This window comes from Cebus imitator, unplaced genomic scaffold (assembly GCF_001604975.1).
Source record: "Cebus imitator isolate Cc_AM_T3 unplaced genomic scaffold, Cebus_imitator-1.0 Scaffold22, whole genome shotgun sequence".
In the NCBI taxonomy this organism is placed as follows: Eukaryota; Metazoa; Chordata; class Mammalia; order Primates; family Cebidae; genus Cebus; species Cebus imitator.
Window position 1 is genome coordinate 5689045 of NW_016107337.1, and position 23932 is coordinate 5712976.

General features: G+C 36.3%; 1 protein-coding gene across 1 annotated transcript in view; it reads right to left on the reverse strand.

Annotated features, from left to right (window-relative positions):
* Positions 1-10891: 10891 nt before the first annotated feature.
* ZBTB10 (zinc finger and BTB domain containing 10) overlaps positions 10892-23932 on the reverse strand; it is a 39825-nt gene continuing 26784 nt past the window's right edge. The window contains exons 4-6 of the mRNA XM_017521859.2: positions 18601-18777; positions 18228-18400; positions 10892-17964 (exon numbers count right to left, since the gene is read on the reverse strand). Coding sequence (XP_017377348.1) covers positions 17659-17964; positions 18228-18400; positions 18601-18777 — 656 coding nt within the window. The 3' untranslated portion in view covers positions 10892-17658. The remainder of the gene's footprint in view (positions 17965-18227; positions 18401-18600; positions 18778-23932) is intronic.

The window sequence follows — 23932 nt, forward strand, 5'->3', positions numbered from 1 at the left end:
AAAAAAAGAAATATCAGGAAAACAAACTTTTGAAAGAGACATAAGTGAACTTCTCTCATCAAACCTTAACAGCTATTAATCACCATTACTATAAAGCTGGTATCATCTCCAATCGTAAGGGTTCTTTTTTTAGATTTCCAGAAATTTTACCTTAGAATCACTAGTTCTTTGATTGGCCTTTCTATTTCTACTTCATGTGGGCTACTAATCTAGTTGAACTCTTACACCTACGGTAATTGAATCAATGGCTTTGATAGTCTTTTAGGAAGCCCTGATCAACAAGGAATACAACCACTTACAATTGGCTACTCTTTTCTCTTACTCAACAAAAGCAAAAACGAGGAGGCATGTGGAGCTGACCTTACACAACAACCATAGAGCTTTCCAACACTCTCATCAGCAGGAGTTGGTGCTTTAAACTCTTAAAAGAATTTCGTATTTAGTAGCATTATCCAAGTGTCATTGGACCCAATCACTAGGATTCATTCTTCTTAGCACTGTCCGACAATCTCTAATTTCACAAAAATACTCAAAAGAATGCATTAGAGGCTGGGCGCTGTGGCTCATGCCTGTAATCCCAGCACTTTGGGAGGCCGAGGTGGGCGGATCACCTGAGGTCGGGAGTTCGAGACCAGCCTGACCAACAAGGAGAAACCCCATCACTACTGGAAATACAAAAATTGCCAGGCGTGGTGGCGCATGCCTGTAATCACAGCTACTCGGGAGGCTGAGGCAGGAGAATCGCCTGAATCCGGGAGATGGAGGTTGCAGTGAGCCGAGATTGTGCCACTGCACTCCAGCCTGTGCAACAAGAGAAAAACTCAGTCTCAAAAACAGAACAAAACAAAATACACACACAAAAAAGAGTGCATCAGAAAAAGCTTTTAGGAAGATCCTTTTTATTCATATAGAGAACATTTTAAGACATATTCAATTTTTTTTTAAACAAGAATTTAAGGGGTTCCATAATGGTCACATGAGCGTCATTCCAATATAGCCATGGGTATGCCGAATGGGTGTTAAATCATTTCACAATGGAAGGAATGTCCATCCATTTAAGAAAATCTTCAATACCAGTTTACAACAACAAAAGCCTTTTCATGTATTTAAAATTACTTGCTACTAACCTACTAACTCTCAATATATACTATATTGAAAAAATTGGTTGGAATTGACAGGCAATTTCATAGTAAGTTCCTAAATATAGCCTTGGGCCTCTTTGACACGTCTTGAGCTGGAACTATGATGAGTCATTCAAAAAGTCTTGCACCTAACAGGAAAAACTTTAATTGCACCCAGCTCTCCCTGGTAAGAATGGGCACAGCCCAAGAACTACTGGTTCCCTCCTGGCAAGAGCAGTTGAAAAAAATCAGCTGGGGGGTTGGTTGTGTGTACTCCTTTTTAAAAATGTTTGGGCATTCACCCAGCCTGTGGCTATGACATTCTTGGGCAGGGCATGCTGGTAGTGGAAACAGTGAATGTTATTCAAACCATTCCCAGCTATATGGAAACCGGCTGACTTACCCCAAGCATGAGTTCTCCACCCTCTCCCTCACCACCTCCACCCCACAGCTAAAATATTAGGTCTCAGAAAAAAAATTACTTTAGGTCTTTATTCCACTAGGCTACTCAAAGTGAATGTTTTCTTTTTAAACCCCTAATGATCCTGATTATGAGGATTATATGGTGTTTATAATTATCAATGTATAAATTATTCAAATTATAAATATATAAATACAGAAACAAAGCTTCTCTATTAGAAGTTGGTCAGAATGAAGATGATACAGTGAGGGATTTTAATTCATAGAATAACTTCATTATGAAAAAGTACATCTGGGATCAAAGAAAAGTTGGTGTTTTTCTACTATTAATATCAAAACAATCAATTGGCAAACACTTTTAGAGCTGAAGAGACTTCCTAATTGGAAGTGTGGGGTCACAAATATCTCACCTTAAAGCAGGGGAAGTAAATAGGCCTCATTTAATGCCAACACCAATAGATTTGGAGTGAGGGCCCGTAGCACCTTGCTGAGAAAGATTCTAAGGCTGTGTTGGTGATTAGTGAAAAAGGCTGTTTTCAGTTCTGTCTGCCTCAGGGGTGGGAATAAGGGCAAGGGCACACTTATCCTGTATTTGTCATTCCTAGGTTAAACTAATACAGTAATTAATTGAGACACCCAAATTTGAATGCAAAATCTGTCACTTAGCAGCTATGATGCTGTGGGCAAATTGCTTCTTATCCTTAAGTCTCAGTTTCTTAATATGTAAAACAGGGATGATGAAAGTACTTAATTTTACAGGGCTTTTTAAAAAGAATGTTCCAAAATATTTCAAGTGGGATCTGGGACAAGATATGTGCTCTAAAAACAAAAGCTAGTGCTATTATTATTATCATTCATGAATGATAATAAGCTTGTATCAGAGCCCTTCTGCTAAGTCATTAAGAAAAAAATAATTATATTTAAGTTAATGGTTAAAAAAATTTTTTTAAAGCACTAAACCCTGGAAGCCTAACAAGATAAAAGTGAAGCTGTTGTAGCTGAGGTTTAGCTGAAGCCCAGGGCCCCACCTACTCTGCTCCAGACAGCCCAGAGAGGCATCTTCAAAGAGCCCCTAGGACCCCTGAAGAAGGTTATTTAAAAGTGAAAACAATGCTCTTCTTTTGAGGTTCACGCTGCATTTGTTAGCCAGTTAGGCTTAAATAAGAAAGGTCATAGTCAGGGCAAAATGGCCAAATTTAAGGCAGAGGAAAATACACTATGAAGAAGCTGTTCCTGTAAATAAAGTACTCAAAATCTGGCAGTAAATCTGTATGGTTAACATTAGAATAACAATGTCAACATCGAGATTATTTTTAGCAAACAAAATAGGATTCCAATTTATTTTAGGTTATCTTGAAGATACAGTGAGTCTTTCAGCTTTGTCTTTATATCTAAAACATGGCTAGATTTAGTTAAAAGAATTTAGCCAGAACCAAGAGTTAGCCAAAAATCAGAAGAAAGTAAGCTAAAGGACTAAGTAGGAACTCAGAGATGAAGGCAAAGAATGTATGGAACACTCGTCAAGCACAAACGCAAAAAGGGAAAATAAAAAGCTCAAACAGTGCATTCACTTTTAAAATTCACATTATAAATAATTAACTAGATTATTTAGATAGCTCTCTACTAAAGAAAAAACAAAAGGTTTCTAATAGAGCCAAATAAATATACATGATCTGAATGATACCAATATAGTGTTCTGGAGATACTAAAGAAAAAATTATCCAATTATTCACCAACTTTACCTGCTCAAAGAAGTAAGGCCAATTCACATGAAGCTGTAGTTTATTCTGAAACTGTTCTAAATCACATCTACAAATCATGACAACTTTTGCTTCAGAAATCTTTTCCATCTACTGCGCCTCATGAGAATCCCCTACATTCCCTCTCCAATGTCCATGATAGTCATGTTCATGAGCTATAACTACGACTTCTCAGAAGTCTTTAAAAGCTTTCATCTCTGAAACTGAAATATAAAGGCCTTAAATATATGCCATGTTCTAATTATAAATTCCACAATAAAAATGCTTTAAACATACTTAAATTATTATGATGGGACTCAGTACATCAATCTTTAGCTTCAATTGCTTGCGATTTTTCTTTAATGGTACAATTAGGTTTTCTTTCTATGAGTGGATGTGGTTAAAAAATAAAACTGAGTAGGCCGGGTGCAGTGGATCAAATCTATAATCCCAGCACTTTTGGAGGCCGAGGTGGAGGATGTGAGTTCAAGACCAGCCTGACCAACATGGAGAAACCCCGTCTCTACAAAAAATGCAAAATTAGCTGTGCATGGTGGTGCATGCCTGTAATCCCAGCTACTCGGGAGGCTGAGGCAGGAGAATTGCTTGAACCCGGGCGGTGGAGGTTGCAGTGAGCCGAGATCATGCCACTGCACTCCAGCGTGGGCAACAAGAGTGAGTCTCTTTATAGCATATATAAATGCCACATTCTGCATTTGCAATTACCTCATTAGTCATCTCCAACAATGAATTATGGTGATAAAGGAGGTACTACTTTTAAAACTATGCAACTAAAAAGGACATTAATTACAGTATAATATATTGGAAACATTGTTAAATCTGATTTTTCAAGTTATTTACATCATAAATGCAGAAAAGAAACTTCTACAGTGGTAAACCAGCTAATGCATATTTATAAATTTTCTGCTTGCAAAAAAGATTGCATATCTGCATCATTTGCACTTAGTTTCCCAACACTTAGAAGTCTTGAGTCACACTGATACTATAAAGAAATGGCTTACATTAAACATAAAACTTATAGCAAATTGGCATGATGCTACTGAGTGATAAATGCTTAAAGAGTAAAAACATTCCTTTGTCATGAGTATCAATCAGTTGCTGAAAATGGCAATAAAATGAATCATCTAGACAGGCAGGATGGTCTTAGGACTCTCAGCTCTCTTACATTCATAGTAGATTTTACACCAATAGAATAATGACATATATGGTGGTAGCTTTCAAACAGCACACAATAAGCCTTATAAAATGCATTTGGCGGCCAGCCTTGATGGCTCGAGCCTGTAATCCCACCACTCTTTGGGAGCCTGAGGCAGGCGGGTCACCTGAGGTCAGGAGTTTGAGACCAGCCTGACCAACATGGAGAAACCCTGTCTCTGCTAAAAACACAAAATTAGCTGGGCATGGTGGCACATGCCTGTAATCCCAGCTACTTGAGAGGCTGAAGCAGGAGAACCGCTTGAACCCAGGAGGCAGAGGTTGTAGTGAGAAGAGATCTCGACATTGCACTCCAGCCCAGGCAACAGTGCAAGACTCCCTCTTAAAAAAAAAAAAAAAAGCATATGCATGTTTATTATTAAGGAATTTCCTGACTCATATTTTAAGTTAAAAAATATGCTAATGAGCATTAATAACTTTTAGGATGTAAATTAGCTAATGACAATATTCAAATTCTTCCATCTTAGTGACATAAATGCACTAGACATATACTCACATTTTTCAAAATAAGGACAGTATAAAAATAAGAAAGTATAATTATGAAACTATCCTGCTTTAGCTAAAGAGGACAAATGACTTAGACTTGAGGGACTTTAAGTTTTATAATAAATAAATATTGAAATAGTCCTCATTTCTTTTAGACTATAATCTAAAATGCAATTAAAGCCTCTCATTTTCCACATAATACATTTTCTAAAGGAATTGCATAATTAAATGTATGAATGTTAAAATTACACTGCCTTAAGTCAATTATGAAATTCTTGAAAGGCTGAGATTAGCAACATTTAAATTTTTATATCAAACTACAAACTTAATCTTAACATAGGATTAAACTTGCTTCTCCAAGATAAGTGTTATACCAGTGCCAACAAATTAATATCCTAGTCTATAAAAAATAATTGTACTTGCCTCTCTAAAATCTTTTTGGGCATCAATTTTTCATATCAAATATTCAATTCTTAGTCTTTTTTTTTTTTTTTTTTGAGACGGAGTTTCACTCATGTTACCCAGGCTGGAGTGCAATGGCGCGATCTCGGCTCACCGCAACCTCCGCCTCCTGGGTTCAGGCAATTCTCCTGCCTCAGCCTCCTGAGTAGCTGGGATTACAGGCACGCGCCACCATGCCCAGCTAATTTTTTGTATTTTTAGTAGAGACGGGGTTTCACCATGTTGACCAGGATGGTCTCGATCTCTTGACCTCGTGATCCACCCGCCTCGGCCTCCCAAAGTGCTGGAATTACAGGCTTGAGCCACCGCACCTGGCCTCAATTCTTAGTCTTAAAATGGAAAGTAGGCTGGGCTCTGTGGCTCATGCATGTAATCCCAGCACTTTGAAAGGCCGAGGTGGGTGAAAGGCCGAGGTGGGCGAATCACCTGAGGTCTGAAGTTCGAGACTAGCCTGACCAACATGGAGAAACCCCGTCTCTACTAAAAATACACGATTAGCTGGGTGTGGTGGTGACTGCCTGTAATCCCAGCTACTTAGGAGCCTGAGGCAAGAGAATGGCTTGAACCTGGGAGGCAGACGTTGCAGTGAGCCAAGATCACAACACTGCACTCCAGCCTGGGCAACAAGAGTGAACCTCCGACTCAAAAAAAAAAAAAAAAAAAAAAAAAAAAAAAAAAAAAAAAAAAAAAAAAAAAAAAAAAAAAAAAAAAAAAAAAAAGTAAAACATTCAACTGAAAAAGGGTTAACAGCATGGGTTTCTCACATTATTCTTACTGGGTGTGGTGGCTCACATCTGCACTTGGGAGGCCAAGGCAGGAGGACTGCATGAGGTCAGGAGTTGGACATCAGCCTGGACAACACAGTGTAACCTTGTCACTACAAAAAAACAAATTAACTGGGAGTGGTGGTGCATGCCTGCAGTCCCAGCTACTCAGGAGGCTGTGGCAAAAGGATCACTTGAACTTAAGAGTTCAAGGCTACAGTGAGCTACAATCCAAGCCACTACACTTTAGCTTGGGCAACAAAAGCAAGATCCTCTCAAAAGAAAGAAAACCTAGAGTATTGTCTTTTAGGCATGGAAAAATTTTAAGATCCTAAGCACTTCTCTCTCTTTCTTCCTATCTCCACTGTTACATAAAACCATTATGTGGTAGGCTCACGCTTAATCTGAGGGGCTTCAGGGGATGGAATGATTATCGAGTGGAAGTTGTAGAGAGGCAGATTTCCACCTGCCTCAATGTAGGGAAGAACTAATAGGACTGCAAGATAATATGACCTGTTAGATGAGGTAGTAAGTGGCAGGTGAACATTTACTGCATGAGTTCAAGCAGAGGCTAGATAAAGTACAGAGTATTTGTTTCTAACATTCCTTCTGCTCTACAACTATTGATCTTAGTTAACAGAGACACATACATGTTGGTGAGATATGACGAAGTCAGCTGGACATCACCTCATCAAAGTGTTCACATGGCTGGCATGCATTAAATATCTTCAGAAAAACCAAAGTTATAATTTTTCTAAAAGTGACTTTACTATGCAACATCAGCCCATGGTGAGACTCCCTACAGTAATATGTAAATCTAAAGACCTTGAGGACCGATAACAAAAACTAAAGAACTGGGACCCAAATTAGGATTGTGATTGAATAACCATCATGCACAAAGCAACAGTGCATAGTATCATTTACATGTTTGCAAGCTCCAAAGAGATCAGGGATAAAAGTTACCAGAGTTTGAGCCACTGTGATCAATGGAACGGAATAACACCAATGGAAAGAACAATGGGAGAGTGCCTAGCCAGGAGGATCACTTGAGCCTAAGAGGCGAAGGCTGCAGTGAGTGGAGATCACTGCACTCCAGCCTGGGTGACAGAGTGAGACCCTATCTCCAAAAAAAAAAAAAGAGTGCCCAACAAAGAAATAGGGGGATATCAATGCTTTCAGGATCAAATAAGAGGAGTGTTATCTCAAGGAAACTAGTCATTAATAATGCTAAATGCTGCAGAGTGGGGTGTGGATTTAACGATTAGTCACTAGGGGCCTTTTGAAGGGTAGTTTTACTAAAATATTGAAGACAGAATCTAGACTGCTATGGGTTGGACAGTGCATGGAATGCCCACATAATCTTAAGTGGTTATGTTTTCCTCAGAGTTATATCTCTTTCCTGATTATATTTGACATTCCTGATGGGACAGGATCTCATTAAAGAGGAAAAATAGAACCTTTTCTACATCCCTTATAATCAAACTACTTCTGATTAATATTAGCCTTAATATTATGGGAAAACTGTTGAACAATTTAGACCAATGTTGAACTTGTGTTTTAAATAGAAATTTTCTGACTAAAGAGTTGTGCTCAGCACTCAATTTGAACGTTTGGGATGTACTTAATGAATCTACTGTTGCACCTGAGTGGGCAACACAACGACTACAAGAAGGTCCTCAATTAGGGCTTACATTGGGAAATCAATGTGTCTGAAACAATGACATAAAGGTTTATTATTCAGTTTGATGGTCTTTAGTCTTTGGAGCTTATTGGGGGCTTGATGAAAAGCATTTTTCAGGTCAGCTATTTTGACTCACAAACCTAGCATTTTCAAGCTATGCCCAAGATGACTGACAAATCTTATTTATTGACCCTTTTTCATGAATGTAAATATTAATCAAAGATACCCAACTTTTGAAAGGCTACAGAAAGTCCATATGTTAGTGCTCAAGGTTGAAGCATGATTCCAAGTGAAAGGCTCTTTTAACATAATATGGCAACAACAGGGTCTAAATTAGCCAATTATTTATCAGCAAGTGAAAGTCTCCTCTCATAAAGTTCTGGTTATTTCTGAGTAAGATGTATTATTTATTTCTTACATCTAGGAACAGGGTGTCGAGGAGGGGGAATACTGAGATATGGTGTAACTAAATTCCTATTAAGATCTTACTGTTTAATTCAAGCTGAAATGGTAAGGTAATTTATCCTTTGCAGCTAAAATTTTGCCATTAAAATCTCTGCAACTCAAGATTTGTAACTCTGGAAAGGAATAATTCGTTGATGTTAGGAAGGCAAATCATTCTTCAGTGTATGTATTACAGGGACAAGGTGTGGGGGAAGGGGAACCTATAGATCGGGGGTCAGCAAACTGTGGCTTGCTGCCTAATTTTGTAAATAAACATTACAATACAGCCTTACAATCCACTTCCATATTGTCTATGGCTGCTTTCGTGCCACAACAGCAGAGTTAAATAGTTGTCATAGAAACCTTATGGCTCACCAAACCAAAAAGTATCTGGTCCCTTACAGAAAGTTTGGTAATTCCTACATACATCAAATAATTCTAAAAAGCAAAATACATCACATATTTGATAAGCAATAGAAATATATCCAGAATGATATATTCCAAACAGTGAGACAATTGGAAATTTAAACACTTATTTAACATTTGATACATTAGGAGATTAATTTTGGATGGTGTAAATATGCTATGCTTCTTTAAATTAAAAAAACACATTAAGGCCGGGTGTGGTGGCTCACGCCTGTAATCCTACCACTTTGGGAGGCCGAGGCGGGAGGATCACTTGAGGTCAGGAGTTCAAGACCTGCCTGGCCAACATGGTGAAACCCCGTCTCTACTAAAAATAAAAAATTAGCCGGGCATGGTGGTGCACGCATATAATCCCAGCTACTCAGGAGGCTGAGACAGGAGAATCGCTTGAATCTGCGAAGTGGAGGTTGCAGTGAGCAGAGATCGTGCCATTGCACTCCAGCCTGGGGGACAAGAGCAAAACTCCATCTCCAAAACAAAACAAAACAAAACAAAAACACATTAAAATTTAATACAGAAAAAAAAAAAACTAAATACAGATACTTAGGCTATCACTTTCCTTGCAAATACTTACAGACACTTATGATTTCATCCTGTAAGGTGATTTTTCTCTACTCCCCTGAAAAAAAGTGTGAAATGAACATTAAGTACCTGCAATTTTAGTGAACTGCCTTATTGGGCAGGAAAGCTCTTTAAACACTCTCCATTATCTACACCCCTAAAATGGTAGGTAGACTGTATTGTGTCACTTTCCCTGAGTACACACCAAGTCTTCTAAGAAGAGCTTTTCTAGTTCTACACTTATCCAATATCGCTGACAGAAACAAGAAGCACTTAATATATTCTTATCCTAGAAAAAGATGTAACTGTCCAACATTAACATCTTTCTATGCTTGCCAATTAATATCAAAGTTAAGCACATGCCAAAATTAACATCTTTTTCCCAAAAGGATGTAGTGCATTTTTAAGGTGAAAGTATTATTTCCCCTTTTATTATGTTGAAGGGGGACAATGTAAAGTGCTGTCTGTATGCATTCTTAATCTGCACTATTTTATATTAATCTTTATCCTGCTACCTGTCACCCCTCCCACACACTCCTGCTTGTAAAAAGACCTGATACAAGGCCGGGGGCTTGAAACCTGGGAGGCAGAGGTTGCGGTGAACCGAGATCACACCATTGCACTGCAGCCTGGGCAACAAGAGCAAAACTCTACATAAAAAAAAAAAAAAAAAAAAAAAAAAAAAAAAAAAAAAAGCTGATACAAAGGGCCTTTTTGGTAAAATTTCCTATTTGTCTAATTTTTCACGTTTCCCCATCCCAACTGACTTGCAGTACAGTAATAATTGAGACCGTTATATACCCTATGGTCTCATTATCCATCAAAGGGCCTAGCCATTTTCTCACAAGTGGGTATTCAATGTGTATCTGTGGAATGCATGTATGACCAAAGAGGAAGAGTCCACAGAATGAAATAGGAGCTCACATTTGAGTGTGGTACAAGTCACCAGGAGCAATGAAAGACCAGCACAGACCAGGGTGCCAGAGAGTCAGCCACCTTCAAAAGGCAAATAATACAGGATAAAAACCTAGAATGAATCCTGGCTCTAAAACACTGCCTTCAGTCTAATGTGAGATTTTAGTAAAAACATCTTTATGCCTATGAAATAATTAAGCCTATTATTTTTAGGCAAATATACGACTACCAAAACCGTACCTACATATGTAAAATTTTAGACTTCGCCTTAGGTAAAGTCTTAAAATACTTTCTTCAAATTTCCTATTCTGGGATGCTGATTCAATTTCTCCATTTCCTATTATTTGGAATGGGCACGTTTTATTAATAATTTAGGTGACAACTACTTGAAAAACTAGTGTGGCAAGATCTGCTTCAAAGAATTATCCATGTCTGTACATAAATGCCACCATTCCAGTTTAGAAATCCAGATGCCACAAATATCCAAGGAGATTACTTGAAAACAGGGGACAGGTGGACAGAGATACTAGCTTCACATTACCTTTTACATGAATACATCTTTCATATGGCAAAACATAAATGCCAAAACTCAGTATCTCTTCACAAAAATCGTATTGGCAACTAAAACATCAGGTTATTTTAAAATATCTTTATTGATGTATCGTTGCACTCTACATCAACACTCCAACAGGGCTTTTCTTCTAGTTTTTTCAAATATAGACTGAATGTTACACATTTAAATGTTAGTGGTGTATATGCCAGACATTTTAAAACAAATACTTGGCGGCAAATGGCTAATAATTCTCACTAAATATTCTGTTATGGAAAGTTTAAGTAAAAAAAATAATAATCACAAAGTCCACTTTTGCATTGAGATCTCTATAGTAATATTTGCACTAGGTTGATGTGGTCGTTACATCTTGCAGTAAAACATCATTAGGGTATGTATCCAGGGAAAGGATCCCAAAGGCTCAGTGTAACACCATGTATCATATGCTTGGCAATGTCAAATAACTAAATGAAACTGACTTGACAGCTATATGCATATGATAGTAACATGAAAAATCCAAGTTGCTAGTGCCTTTAGTAACTCACTTAGTAAACACTTTTGAGCAGAAGCTATGTGCCAAATACTATTTGAGTGTACTTTGGAATCTTCTGATCTCAAACTTTTCCCTAATCTCAAATATTTATTGAATGAGTTTGGTACAGGAAAAATACTGAAATGGAAGTTCAGGAGTCCCCTGGGTCCTAAAACTGACTGGAGTCACTGTAGCAGCCTCTCTGGGTATGCTTCATTAGTCTCTTACAACCTCTCTCATTCTAAGTAATTCTACAGTAATCTTGAAACCATTTTACGTATTATCTCACCAACTGTTAGGGCCTGTGCTAAGACTGTCTCGTTTAGCTTCCACAAAGATTCTAACACATACCTAATTAAACTTGGAAGATTACCTTTTTCTTATTGCCAAATTTAAGAGTGGTCGTGGTGGGGAAAAAAATGATCTGGCTGACAGTTAAGAAGGCAGTATTAATAGCAGGTAAGGTGCCATGCAGTTATCCAATCTGTAATATTTTTCACTCACTTTATAATTAGCTGAATAGATTTCCTAAAGTTCACTTTCTTTAAACTTCAGAAAGACAGTTATGTCACAGCCTAAACTCTGAAGTACCTTTAATTTTCTTACCTAAACATTGATCCAATAATTCCATTTCCTACACCTGTTCCCAAACAATGGTCTGTGGTTATTTGTGGTGAAAAAGTAGCTCAGGTAGTGATTTTTTCTGTTAAGTTAAACTTGGTATCTAAATTCTTGATTTCCTAAATTATGTCCTTTTTAGTGTCAAAACATCCTTCATCTAGTACTTATAAATACAAAATTTTATCATCTTAGAATTTTGATGACTAAGCAAAACAAAAAGTAACTACAAGGGTCCCAAGACCTAAAGAACTAAACACAAACCCAACTCTAAAATAGAAATGTTTGGTCAATACTGCCGTAGCCAAAACGATTAAGTAATCTCTTTCACTTTATGTAGAGTGGTAGACCATTTTCTGAAGCAGCTCCATTTCATCTTTGGATAATTAAAAACCAGTTTTAAATCTTGAGCCAATGGTCCCAATCATGACCTCTTAGAAACACAGAGTAAGTACTCTTACTTATTCATGCCTCATGACAGCTCTTCCCATGTTTAAAGATACTAGGCATTATAATGCTGTGTGGGCTCCCTTTATTGTGCCCTTCTCCAAACAAAATCAAAGAACTCCTATTTTTCTAAGTCAAGTCTGAATATCTGGCCACTTCTAATTTCCTTTGCTCTAACTTTGAAATAACCTAAAAAGCTATGTTTTCTCTTCATTAATAAAGTTTCAAAGACTTTATAACATCACAGAATTACTTGTAGTCAATCAGTCCACAAATATACAACACGGGATGAAGCAGTTTACCTATGCTTTTCAACCCATTTCCAAGATTATGCACAAATGTAAATTACAGAGGAATTTTTTTGTATTTCCTAAAACTTGTAGAGAATCTTAAAAGATACTGACTACAAATCACCACCATTAATTAAAGCAGGAATACTTGGAGGTAGTTTGTCATTTACATTATTTTCATATAAAAACATACAAATAAACAAAAAAAACCCTTATTCTATAATTCAAACTTGTAAGCCTGAAGTACAAGGATATCTGAATTATACGTAAGTCAAAGTTCAAGGTGTTCCCCTTACCCCAGTTAGTCTAAATTAGTACACTTGCAAAGAAGTCTGAATTAAATGTCAGTCAATAAAATTCACAAAGCCAGAAGCAGTTTAGTGCTCACAAGTTTATATTTTTAGGTTTGATAAAGATTCCTGTGTATTTTCTAAATACACAAACAAAACAGTTTCGGAAGTTTACATACATGTCTTAGGACACTTATATTAGGTAGGTAATTTACATTTTAAAAAGTTGGTCTTCGTAAAAGATCTTCCCAAAGAGCTTTTACAACAGCAGGCAGAAGTGTTCTTTTATGTTTACAGTGTTCAAAATGCTGATTCTCGCACTACATAATGGCCTCAACCATTGCTCTCAACCCAAAATACTGTTCTCAATAGCTAGTGTACTTCAAATTTAAGTACCCAATGTCATAAAATTCAGGGCTAGAAAACGTCTTTTGAAGTGTGCTTATCCCTAACACATTTTAAACTACCTAGGATTCTTCAACTTCAGTTGAAAGCAGGGATACAGCAGGGAAAAAAAAAAAAAAACTTTCCATTTTAAGTCCTAAAGTGACTAAACACCTGTTAGTTCTAAGTGTGGAAATTATGTACCGTAGTTAAGTTTAAGGATCTGGGTGACTGAACGGCACAAAAACTGGGGTTTATATCTAGTTTCTTCAGATAAAAAAACCATCCTTTTATAAAATTAAAATACCACAGCCGGTTAAGAGCATGTGCTACACTGATGTGTCTTAATATAGTCAAAGTGACAAAACAACTGCTTTATGAGGAAAGAGTAGTAGTAAGGAAATTTGTTGGGGGGAGGAAAAAGACACTCAAAATTCTAAACACAGCTGTCTTATAGGAAATATATAAATCCATAGACAGACTCCTTTAAAAGCTGAAATTCTACAAGAGTTGTTTATGAGGCAGCAATAGAGCCTCCTTGAAAGAGTACGGGCTTCAGAATCAAACATGGATCGCTTCTCAGCCTTTTGGCTAAGATCAAGTGCAGAATCACACATGGTCAAATCCCAGCTCTATCACAGCTATGTTAAATTAACCAAGTTTCTGAATTTCTGAGTCTTTCCTCTATAAAATGGAGACAATTAGCACCTACCTTACAGAAAGTTAAGGTAAAATCATGTATACAGCACAACGGCAACTGTGGCACTCAAAAAAAAAAAAAGACTGGTAATTTTTTGGGTCATTTTACAGAAAAATGAATCTAAACCCTTCATGCTATGTTCAGAAAATCCTAAAAAAAAAAGAAATAAATAATGCTTAAGTTTCAAAATTTAAGATTTTTAAAAACCTATTTTCCATCACACATTCCCCCATGAGATACTACTCCAGTCATATTCAGGCCGTTTATACCATTTTCTGTTCATATAAATGCCCAAGTCCCAATCCTTTCATTTCCCATTTTCTCCTTCCTTTCCCCCCTTTTTTTATCATTTATTTTTCCTCTTGGTTCTTATTATTAAACAACTTTAAGATGTGTTATGTACCTATTATGTACCAGTGTTCTAAGCACTTTACATGAATTAACTCATTTAGCTCACTCTTCTCCATTATTAGGATGGCTCTGACTAATCCAGCTAGTGTTTTCCCCCAATTTCAGAGCTACTCATTACTGCTCAGTTTACCCTTCCTATAATGTTTCATTTTAAAACTCTTAATTTCTAGTGTGCTAAATTTAGCAAAATATCTAGTAAATAACAAGAATGAACAGGGTTCCATACGGAGGTATCCTTCTCTGAGAACTCTAAGAAATAATGCACGATCTTGATTTATAAGATAGTCTGTAACTACAGTTAATATGAAAGAAAGTTTTATACTCTTCTCCTTCATTAAAATTAAAAGCTCTAAAATACTTTCATTTAAAATATAAATTACAAGAGACAACTTCGCCAAATGTTAACATAATTCTGCCAGAGATCCACAGACAAAATTATGAGTATTCCATTGTTACCTCTGAGACCAATCTTAAGTTCTTGTTATCTATCAACTTCCTGAAATTGTACTGTAAGTCAGAAAAAGAATATATTTAAAAAAATAGAAATGTCCAGTAGTATACCTTAGTACTAAAACTATTTTTTAAAAAGATCTAGATGGGAAAAGGCAGTCCCTCAAGATCATGAAACAAAATAAGTTAGGCAGTCAGCAAGTAGAAAAATCTGTCAATTCTGTTTCTGGTAAAATGTTTACTTCAAAGAAATTTAATAGGCTGAGGCTAATATATTCAAGAGTATAAACACTTTTCCTTTGGATTACCTAAAAAACAAACTTTTAAAGTATCATATTTCAATTGACTGAAAATATAGCCAAATCTGTCACAACACAACATAAAAGGTAATGGACAATTATAGAATATTTTAAATTAACAGTAACAAGCCATCTACATCAAATCTTATTTCCAACTAAAACCAAACAAAAGCACAACAATCCCGTAGTGTACCAAGTGTGTATTTCAATTTACTGTATGCAATCTAACAAAAATTTGGTCATAATTTACCAGATATACATAAATGATTTAAGTAGTAAAAGAAATTCAGCTTCAAGAGAATAAGTTCATATTCTGAGGAAAAGTAAAAGTACATTAAGAATATAAAGCCAAGTCCAGTTTCTAATGCAATAAGTGAACTGTAGTCTAATAAAGCAGATTTAGGTGATTTTTAGATATATATCTTTTTCTTTAATATATATTTATATATAGACAGATCTACCAATTGTAAACTAGTTTATTTAAAGGAAGGGGATAAATGGGATGAAAGAAGTCTTTATACTATACTTACATATTCACAAAGAACATTTTACGTTTAAAATACTTTTTCATTCATAGTATCTTTGCCCAACTAATTTCTACCAGAAATACATTTTACTCATTTGTCTAGAACATTAAGATGTACTTATCCGTTTTAAACAAAAATCAAACCGAAACTATTTGTGTCAGGTTTACAGTTATGTAGAAACTACAATACAGATGACAAAAGCTGCATCTAACCATGTAACTGTAATTTATCTTTGATTTATCCAAGCAGAAACATCCTTGTCTAACAATAAACCATTATTCCACTGAAATCAGAGACAATGATAAAGCTTGTCTCTTAAAAAACATCAACTTTTCAACTTTGATCAGATGGAGCACCAAAGGGATTATATATCTGTCAAAGCATCTTTGCAATTTTTTTCCCACATAACTAGCATAATTTAGTTACCTGATATAAAATAGGAAAATATACTCAATTTTTATTTAAAAGAAAGCTGAAAATATGACATCCCTCAATCTTATATAATATACAATATGCTCATAATGTCATACATGTTAATATGTGAAATGCTGCTGAGAGTTCCACAATCAGCTAATTCATGTCACCAGGCTAAGTAAATCTGACAATTTCACCTCAATGTCACCCCTTTGTACCCTGAAGAATTTAGTTTAGAGAATAATAAAGCTTCTCAGTATTTTATTTGTATGATTTCTGAGACTGTTGAGACATGGTGACTACTATAGACTATATCAAGGTGAGTGACTTCAAGGAACAGAAAAGAATAAGTTATTGATCATAATTTCCAAACAATATCCCAGTAAGTATAAAACAGTAAGAGAATGCACATTTTGTGTTAATTTTAATGACAAAAAAGACACAGGGGTAAAAACCTGATATTTCACTCATATTGCATAACAAGCTAACCAAACTGGACATGGTGGATAAATTATAAAACAAATCATTTTAATTATTTCTATGATTTTTCTTTTAATTAGGCCTTTCAAATAGGGCTGAGGTATAGTACACTGGCAAAAATAAAGAGGCAAACAAGAATAGTGCCAAAGTAACAGATACCCAAAACCGAATACCATGTCAGAAAACATTATAGTAACCATTTATCAGATTAGAGCAGCAGAAGAAAGTTACTTCTAAATCATAATCATTTTAGTGGTATTTGTCAACTTCGCCACGGTAACTTCGTAACATCATTCTTCACTTGTGAAGTAGTAAAATTCATGTCAGAAAGGAAGGGGGGAAACGGAGGAAGTCAGTTAATTCATTCCAATAAATTACCTCTCCAGTTCTTATAAACATGCCCGTCAGCACAAAATTGAGAAATAATACCTAAGACTAGAAGAGACTTGGTTTAAGTTATGAAGCAAATTAAAATGGAAAAATACAAGAAAATAGAACCAATGGGGTTGAAAAAGCCCCACACTGAAAATCTGTATTAAAAAAAATAAAATTAATAAAAATAAAAATAGAAACAAAACTCTACTAGTACAAACTAGCCTGAGTGGTTTGATGGACAAAGTGATTGGGTCAATTGTCACTGTACTTCCATAAATGGATTTTCTCCACTCATGTTAAAGTAGCACATGATGTAAGCTCTTTAAGGATTATTTTCGTAGGACCCAAATAGTTACTGTATATCATATAAATAAAAAATATTTTACTTTGATAACTGACTGAGTATGTGGGGACTCCATGTAATCCAACCACATGGTTGTCTGCTGTATAGTCCTGTGCAAATATTTAAAAAAAAATTTTTTTTTTTGCTATAAGGCTTTGACCCTACAGTTTTCACAGCAACATAACTACTATCCAGCATGTACCATTATTTTGCAAGCCTTCAAGTTCAACAATCCAAATTGTCGATTCATATTAGGTCCAAATGCAGCATCCTTGAGGAGTAGAGTAGGTCACTTAATCATCTAGAGACATACAAACTTCTCCGGATTCATCCCATCGAGAGGGATCATTCTGCTCTTCTCCATCATCAACTAGCTCTTCATCAGCTTCTCCTACTTCATTCTCCTCGTATTCTTCATCCCGAGGGAATTCTGTATCCTGTCCCTGATCTACACCTTCTTGCCCTCCTGGTTGTGATTTATCTGCACAGTCTACACAAACACCGTAACGTCGAGATCCATGTCTTATTCCAACACTGGCTGCTAACATGAAGATCTTCTTACACACCATACATTTGTATTTTTTATCCTTTTTATGCACCTAATTGAAGGGGGGAAAAATCCAATATAAGGCTATTACATAAAATAGAATGCATTTGACCCACTCAAACCACACATTTAATGAGTAAATACCACTGTTTCTCTGTAAAAAGCTCATTATCAGTTCCTAAGTCAAGCTCTTTGTTTAAAGCAATTTAAGAGACAATTTTCCTTACATTCAAAATTAACTGTTTAAATCCCTTTAAACCTCACTGACATCAATATAGTTTATCTCAAAGATCAGCTGTATTTAAAGTTACTTACCAGGGAATGTCTTTTTACATGTTCTCTTCGAGTAAACAGTTTTCCACAAATATCACAGCTAAATGATCTCACTCCTGTGTGAATGAGCAAGTGCCTTTTTAGTGTTCGTCTGTATTTGGCTACATAGCTACAGTGAGGGCATTTTAACTTGTTCATGATTAGAGATGATTCACCTATGAGAATTAACAAAAAAACAAAGTGCTTATTATACATTAAATAGAAAACTTGCTATCAAAACTGATTTCTATCCCTGAGAACAGCAATTGACATGGAGCTACTGCTATTTGGCTTTTTAAAAATGCACAATATGCAAGCTTTTAATTGTTAACAGTTATTTAGTAATTCTGTACTTGTTTAGTTGACTGATACTTGCCATTTTCCCAAGTTTCTTGTTTTGGCCAAGATTCTGGCAATAATCCATACTTGAAATCATTTGAAGCACCTGGTATCAATCCATACTTGAAATCATTTGAAGTACCTGGTATCAATCCATACTTGAAATCATTTGAAGGACCAGGCATCAAACCATACTTGAAATCATGTGAAGTACCTAGTACAAGTTAAGAATTCTGAATTAATAATGGTAATAGGTATGTCTCTTCATTAGAGTCAGAAAACTATCCTATGAGCATTTTAACTTCATAATGAGTTAAATAAAACTGTATTTTAGTCTAACATTGAGAAGTCTTCCTACTTTATTATCACAATAAAACAAAATACTATTCAACTATAGAAGAAATTCAGTTAAAAAACAAATCCTGAACCAGGCACAGTGACTCATGTATGTAATCCCAGCACTCTGGGAGGCTAAGGCAGAAGGATCGCTTGAGCCCAGGAGTTTGCAACCAGCCTGGGCAACAATGGAGAGAAACTCCATCTCCATCTATACAAATTTTTTTTTTTTTTAATTAGCTAGATATGGTGGTATGCTCTCTAAGTCCCAGCTACTTGGGACAATCATTTGAGCCCAGCGGTTGCAGTGATTCAAGATCATGCCTGCCCTTTTGCCTGGGTGACATAGTGGCACCCTGACTCAAAAAAAATAAAAAGTGGGGGGAGAGAAAGTAACATGAATATCATTTAATCATGTAGATGCCACAAGAAATTACCCTTTTAAAGGATGGGTATATTCATACCATAACTCCTAAGAGTTGCTTTTTCTGACTATCATTCGAGATTTTATCACCCTGAAGACCAGCTGTCAAATAGGATATTCTCCTTATTACAAACTCAGGATAGGCACATAATTTTAATTGGTTAAGAAAAACAGACTGAGAATAAAGCATACATACAGGATAATTACAAATTTAAAGTTCTATTACTAGATCCTTGTTGTCTTAGACTTATTAGGGCAAGGTAACTGAATGCTTTCAGTATTCGGTAAAATATTCTTTTTTTCTAACTCCATCCTTATATGAAATAATGTGCAGAAAATAGAATGAAAATAGAATAATGGATGTCCCTAAGGATCTTCAGATTAGCAAGGGTAGGAATTATATCCACTGAATTTAACTCCATCTTTAATGTAATTCGTTGGACCAGGAATGTTTTGGCAATAGGAATATATCCAGACTCCTCCACAACTATTGCCACCCTGATCCAATCAATCATGGGCTCTACTCCCTGGACTGTTTTCAGTAGCCACCACCAACTTATCTCCCTGCTCTGTTCTCAGCAGAGAAGTCACAGATTCTTTTAAAACACTACCTTAAGGCAGGTCACCACTCAGCTTACAAGGCTACAAAGACTACCCACCTCAAAGTAAAAGGTGGAAGACCTCCAAAGCCTCACTTGGTGGAACTATGACTTCCGATCACCCTTTCAGTCACTCCATTCCAACCATACTGACCTCTGTGCTAGTCCTCCATGACAAACATGCTTCCAATTCAAAGCATTTATGTTTTTCTCTGCCTGAAACACTCCTTGCCAGGATATATGCATAGTTCACTCAAGCAGCAATAACCCATTTTTCCTCCCGTGGGCATAATGGTTTTAAAGGTAAAAGAATGTTTACCCAAATGGATTTCCTAAGAATCATTTCACATACATGTTCCCAGACAAGTTGTTCCTCTTAAAAATTAAGAGGACTTAAGAGTCCTGCCAGGCGCGGTGGCTCACACCTGTAATCCCTGCACTTTGGGAGGCCGAGGGTGGCAGATCACAAGGTCAAAAGATTGAGACCATCCTGGCCAACATGGTGATACTCCATCTCTACTAAAAATACAAAAATTACCTGGGCATGGTGTTGCACGCCTGTTGTCCCAGCTACTGGGGAGGTTGAAGCAGAAGAATCGCTTGAACCCGTGAGGCAGAGTTTGCAGCGAGCACAGATCACACCACTGCACTCCAGCCTGGTGACAGAGCAAGACTCCGTCTCACAAAGATTCTGGCTGGTCTGATGGTAGTGGGTTATCAGAACTTATTAACATTAGTGTCACTAAATTTGGTATACAACCCCCCACTGCTAAATTCGACTGGCTTTTAAAAAATTTATTAAAAAAAAAAAAAGAAAAGAAACAGGTTGGCAGTTCCTCAAAGGTTAAGCACAGAGTTCCATTTGACCCAATAATTCTACTCCTACATAGGGGTGGGTTCGTGTTTTATAACAGAAATGAAAACGTATGTAAAAACTTGTACACAAATGCTCACAGCAGCATTATTCANAAAAAAAAAAAAAAAAAAAAAAGATTCCTTTTTGGTGAAAGTCTTAATACCCAACAAAGTAAAAATGCCTCTAAAGTATTTTAAAACTGTCCATCAGAGGCTGGGCGCGGTGGCTCACGCCTGTAATCCTAGCAACAAGGTGGGTGGATTACCTGAGGTTGGGAGTTTGAGACCAGTCTGACAAATATGGAGAAATCATCTCTACTACAAAAAAATACAAAATTAGTTGGGCATGGTGGCACATGCCTGTAATCCTAGCTCCTTGGGAGGCTGAGGCAGGAAAATGGCTTGAGCCCGAGAGGCAGAGGCTGGGGTGAGCCAAGATGGTGCCATTGTACTCCACTCCAGCCTGGGCAACAAGAGCGAAACTCCATTTTTTAAAAAAGCATATCATTATTATTACCGTAAATGGTATTGTACTTGGAATACATTCACCACTTTGATGTAAAGAAGGCCTCCTGAACCCATAGTAACATGTAATTCAACTACAGCTCATTATAGTTGCACCTAATTAGTGTTTGGGAGTAAGTACTAAGAATCCTAAATTTCTGTGTGTGGGATAAAGAATGGGATGGAGGTGGTAGCCTGTGGAGGTCAACCTACTTTTAGTTTCACAATTCTAAATAAAGTTTCAATTTTATGATTCATATTTCTTGTCTCAATCAGTACAAAGCTAAACTCCAAGAGAGCAAGAACTGTGCTTATCTTCCTCGCCTCTGTTTTTCTACTGTCTAAGACATATATGCTGCTCTCCAATTACTTGTGGAATAAATGTTATCTAGAAAATGCCAATATGTACTTCTGACTTGCTCAAAATATTTAGAAAACGAGTATCAAAAGACATGTTAGATGTTCTAATATCTACAATTAAATATTATTCACAATATCTAAGAGTAAGGAAATAGGCCAGGCACAGTGTCTCGTGCCTATCATCCCAGTACTTTTAGAGGCTGAGGTGGGAGGACAGCTTGAGCCCATGAGGTTCAGACTAGCCTGGGTGTCACAGCGAGGCCCCATTTCAACAGAAAAAGGAAACAGAATATCCCTAAAACAATTCATAAACTGAAAATCCAAGATTCAACATCCATCATTCCAAAGAATGAATGGATAGAATTCATTCCTTGGTATTCATTCCACTCTATCGAGAATACAAAATGGTAATTCAAATTAAATAAACCTTGCCCCAAATTTCACCTCTCCTAATTATTTTAACAGAGAATACTTGTAAGAATTACAAGAGTAATTCTTACTCTTGAATAAAGGTACTATCGTTGTAACGCAATACACTTAAGAATTGTTAAGGTCATTATAGATCTACTTCAAAATGGAGCTTACTGATTGATCAGTAATATCCTTCTTGGGTACATTATTCCCTAATAGCAAACTAAGGAAAAAGCAATATAGGTTTTTAACATCAAAGTCATAAAGCAAAGGCTGAACTCAGATGCAAAATACTAATGGATAAAAATGTCCCCTTTAAGAGGAATAACTCTCTATCAAAGGTTTACAGGTTTAAATTTTTACATATTAATTCACACACCCCTAATTAAACCCATTCTTGGACTAGATTTCTAAACCAAGAAAGCAAGTACATCAGCAATTTTCTGTGCAAGCAAAAATCTTTAAAACTCAGGCCAGGAGCGGTGGCTCATGCCTGTAATTTCAGCACTTTGGAGAGGCGGGCGGATCACCCGAGGTCAGGAGTTCAAGACTAGCCTGGCCAACATGGTGAAACCCTGTCTTATTTAAAAAAAATAAATAAAAATAAAATCTTTAAAATTCAACACATCTGACATACAAACTGCTAATTTCGAAACTTATTTTGTAAATTAAACAGTCAGGGGCAAGCATCTTAAGGCAGTTTCTTCAGAAATGGCTTTATTTTGGTCAGTACATACTGAATTCAGAGCCCATGAATACTTTTAAGAAGCGCTTTGTCTCTGTTCTCATCAACTTTGAAAAGAATTCCAGAGCTAATAACACTGAAACAATCAATAAATATCCGTATCTATCTTCAACAAACACTAGTTGTCACCTTTTTATGTACACACATACATGCTTTCTATGCACTATTTGAAAACATGCACGCTCATAACTTCAAGCCTAAATGCATCTTCTAGAAAACACTGGTAGATAACCACAGTACAACTGATTATCACTTAACACATACTATAATTTCCAGCTGTCCCCAAAATGTCCCCTATAAACATGTTTTGATCCCATGATCTCCATGCTGCACTTTACTTGATCTCCTTTATCTAGTCATTCCCCCACTTGCCTATTACCATTAACATTTCAGAGTTGGGACAGGTTTGGTCTACCTGTCGTATACATCCACGTCTGGATTTTCCTTTGTCATCAGACACAGGCTAAACAATTTCTCAAGAATACTGCATAAGAAATGCTGTGTGCCAGGCAGTACATCAAATAAGCCAGCCTTTAATTTTAGTTTGTTCTATTATTAATGATGCTAAGTTTAATCACTTGGTTATGACAATCTTCCTCAGATCTCCTTATTGTAAATTTACCTTTTTCCCCTTTGCAAGTGGAAATCATCTATGGGAATGCTAATTTGAGCCCATGTGAATATGATATTCCCCAACAACTTTTCACCCAATCATAGGAGGACAAGCCCATTAACAGTGGCTTAACATCCACTGATGATTTTGAATTATTTCCTGTGGGGGCTGCGAAATAGGCATTTTTCCAATTCGATAATTTTTCTTAGGCTTGGCATTCTTTCATAAAGAAGGACCTCCTCCCTTTTACTCTATTTTATTCATAAGATATTCGTGGATTCTTTTTCTTTATAGTCATCAAGCTTCCTCCAATATACTGCTCATAACACACAGAACTAATCAACATTTTCTATAACCATTAACCACATCATTATTCTGCATAAAAATTAAAATAAATTCAATCATTATCATAATTACCATTTCCGTTCCATATCTATATATCAGCAGGAAGCCGTAAGACATATTAACTCAATTACTTCTTATATGTAAGAGTTTTTATTTTTTTTTGTTGTTTTTTTTTTT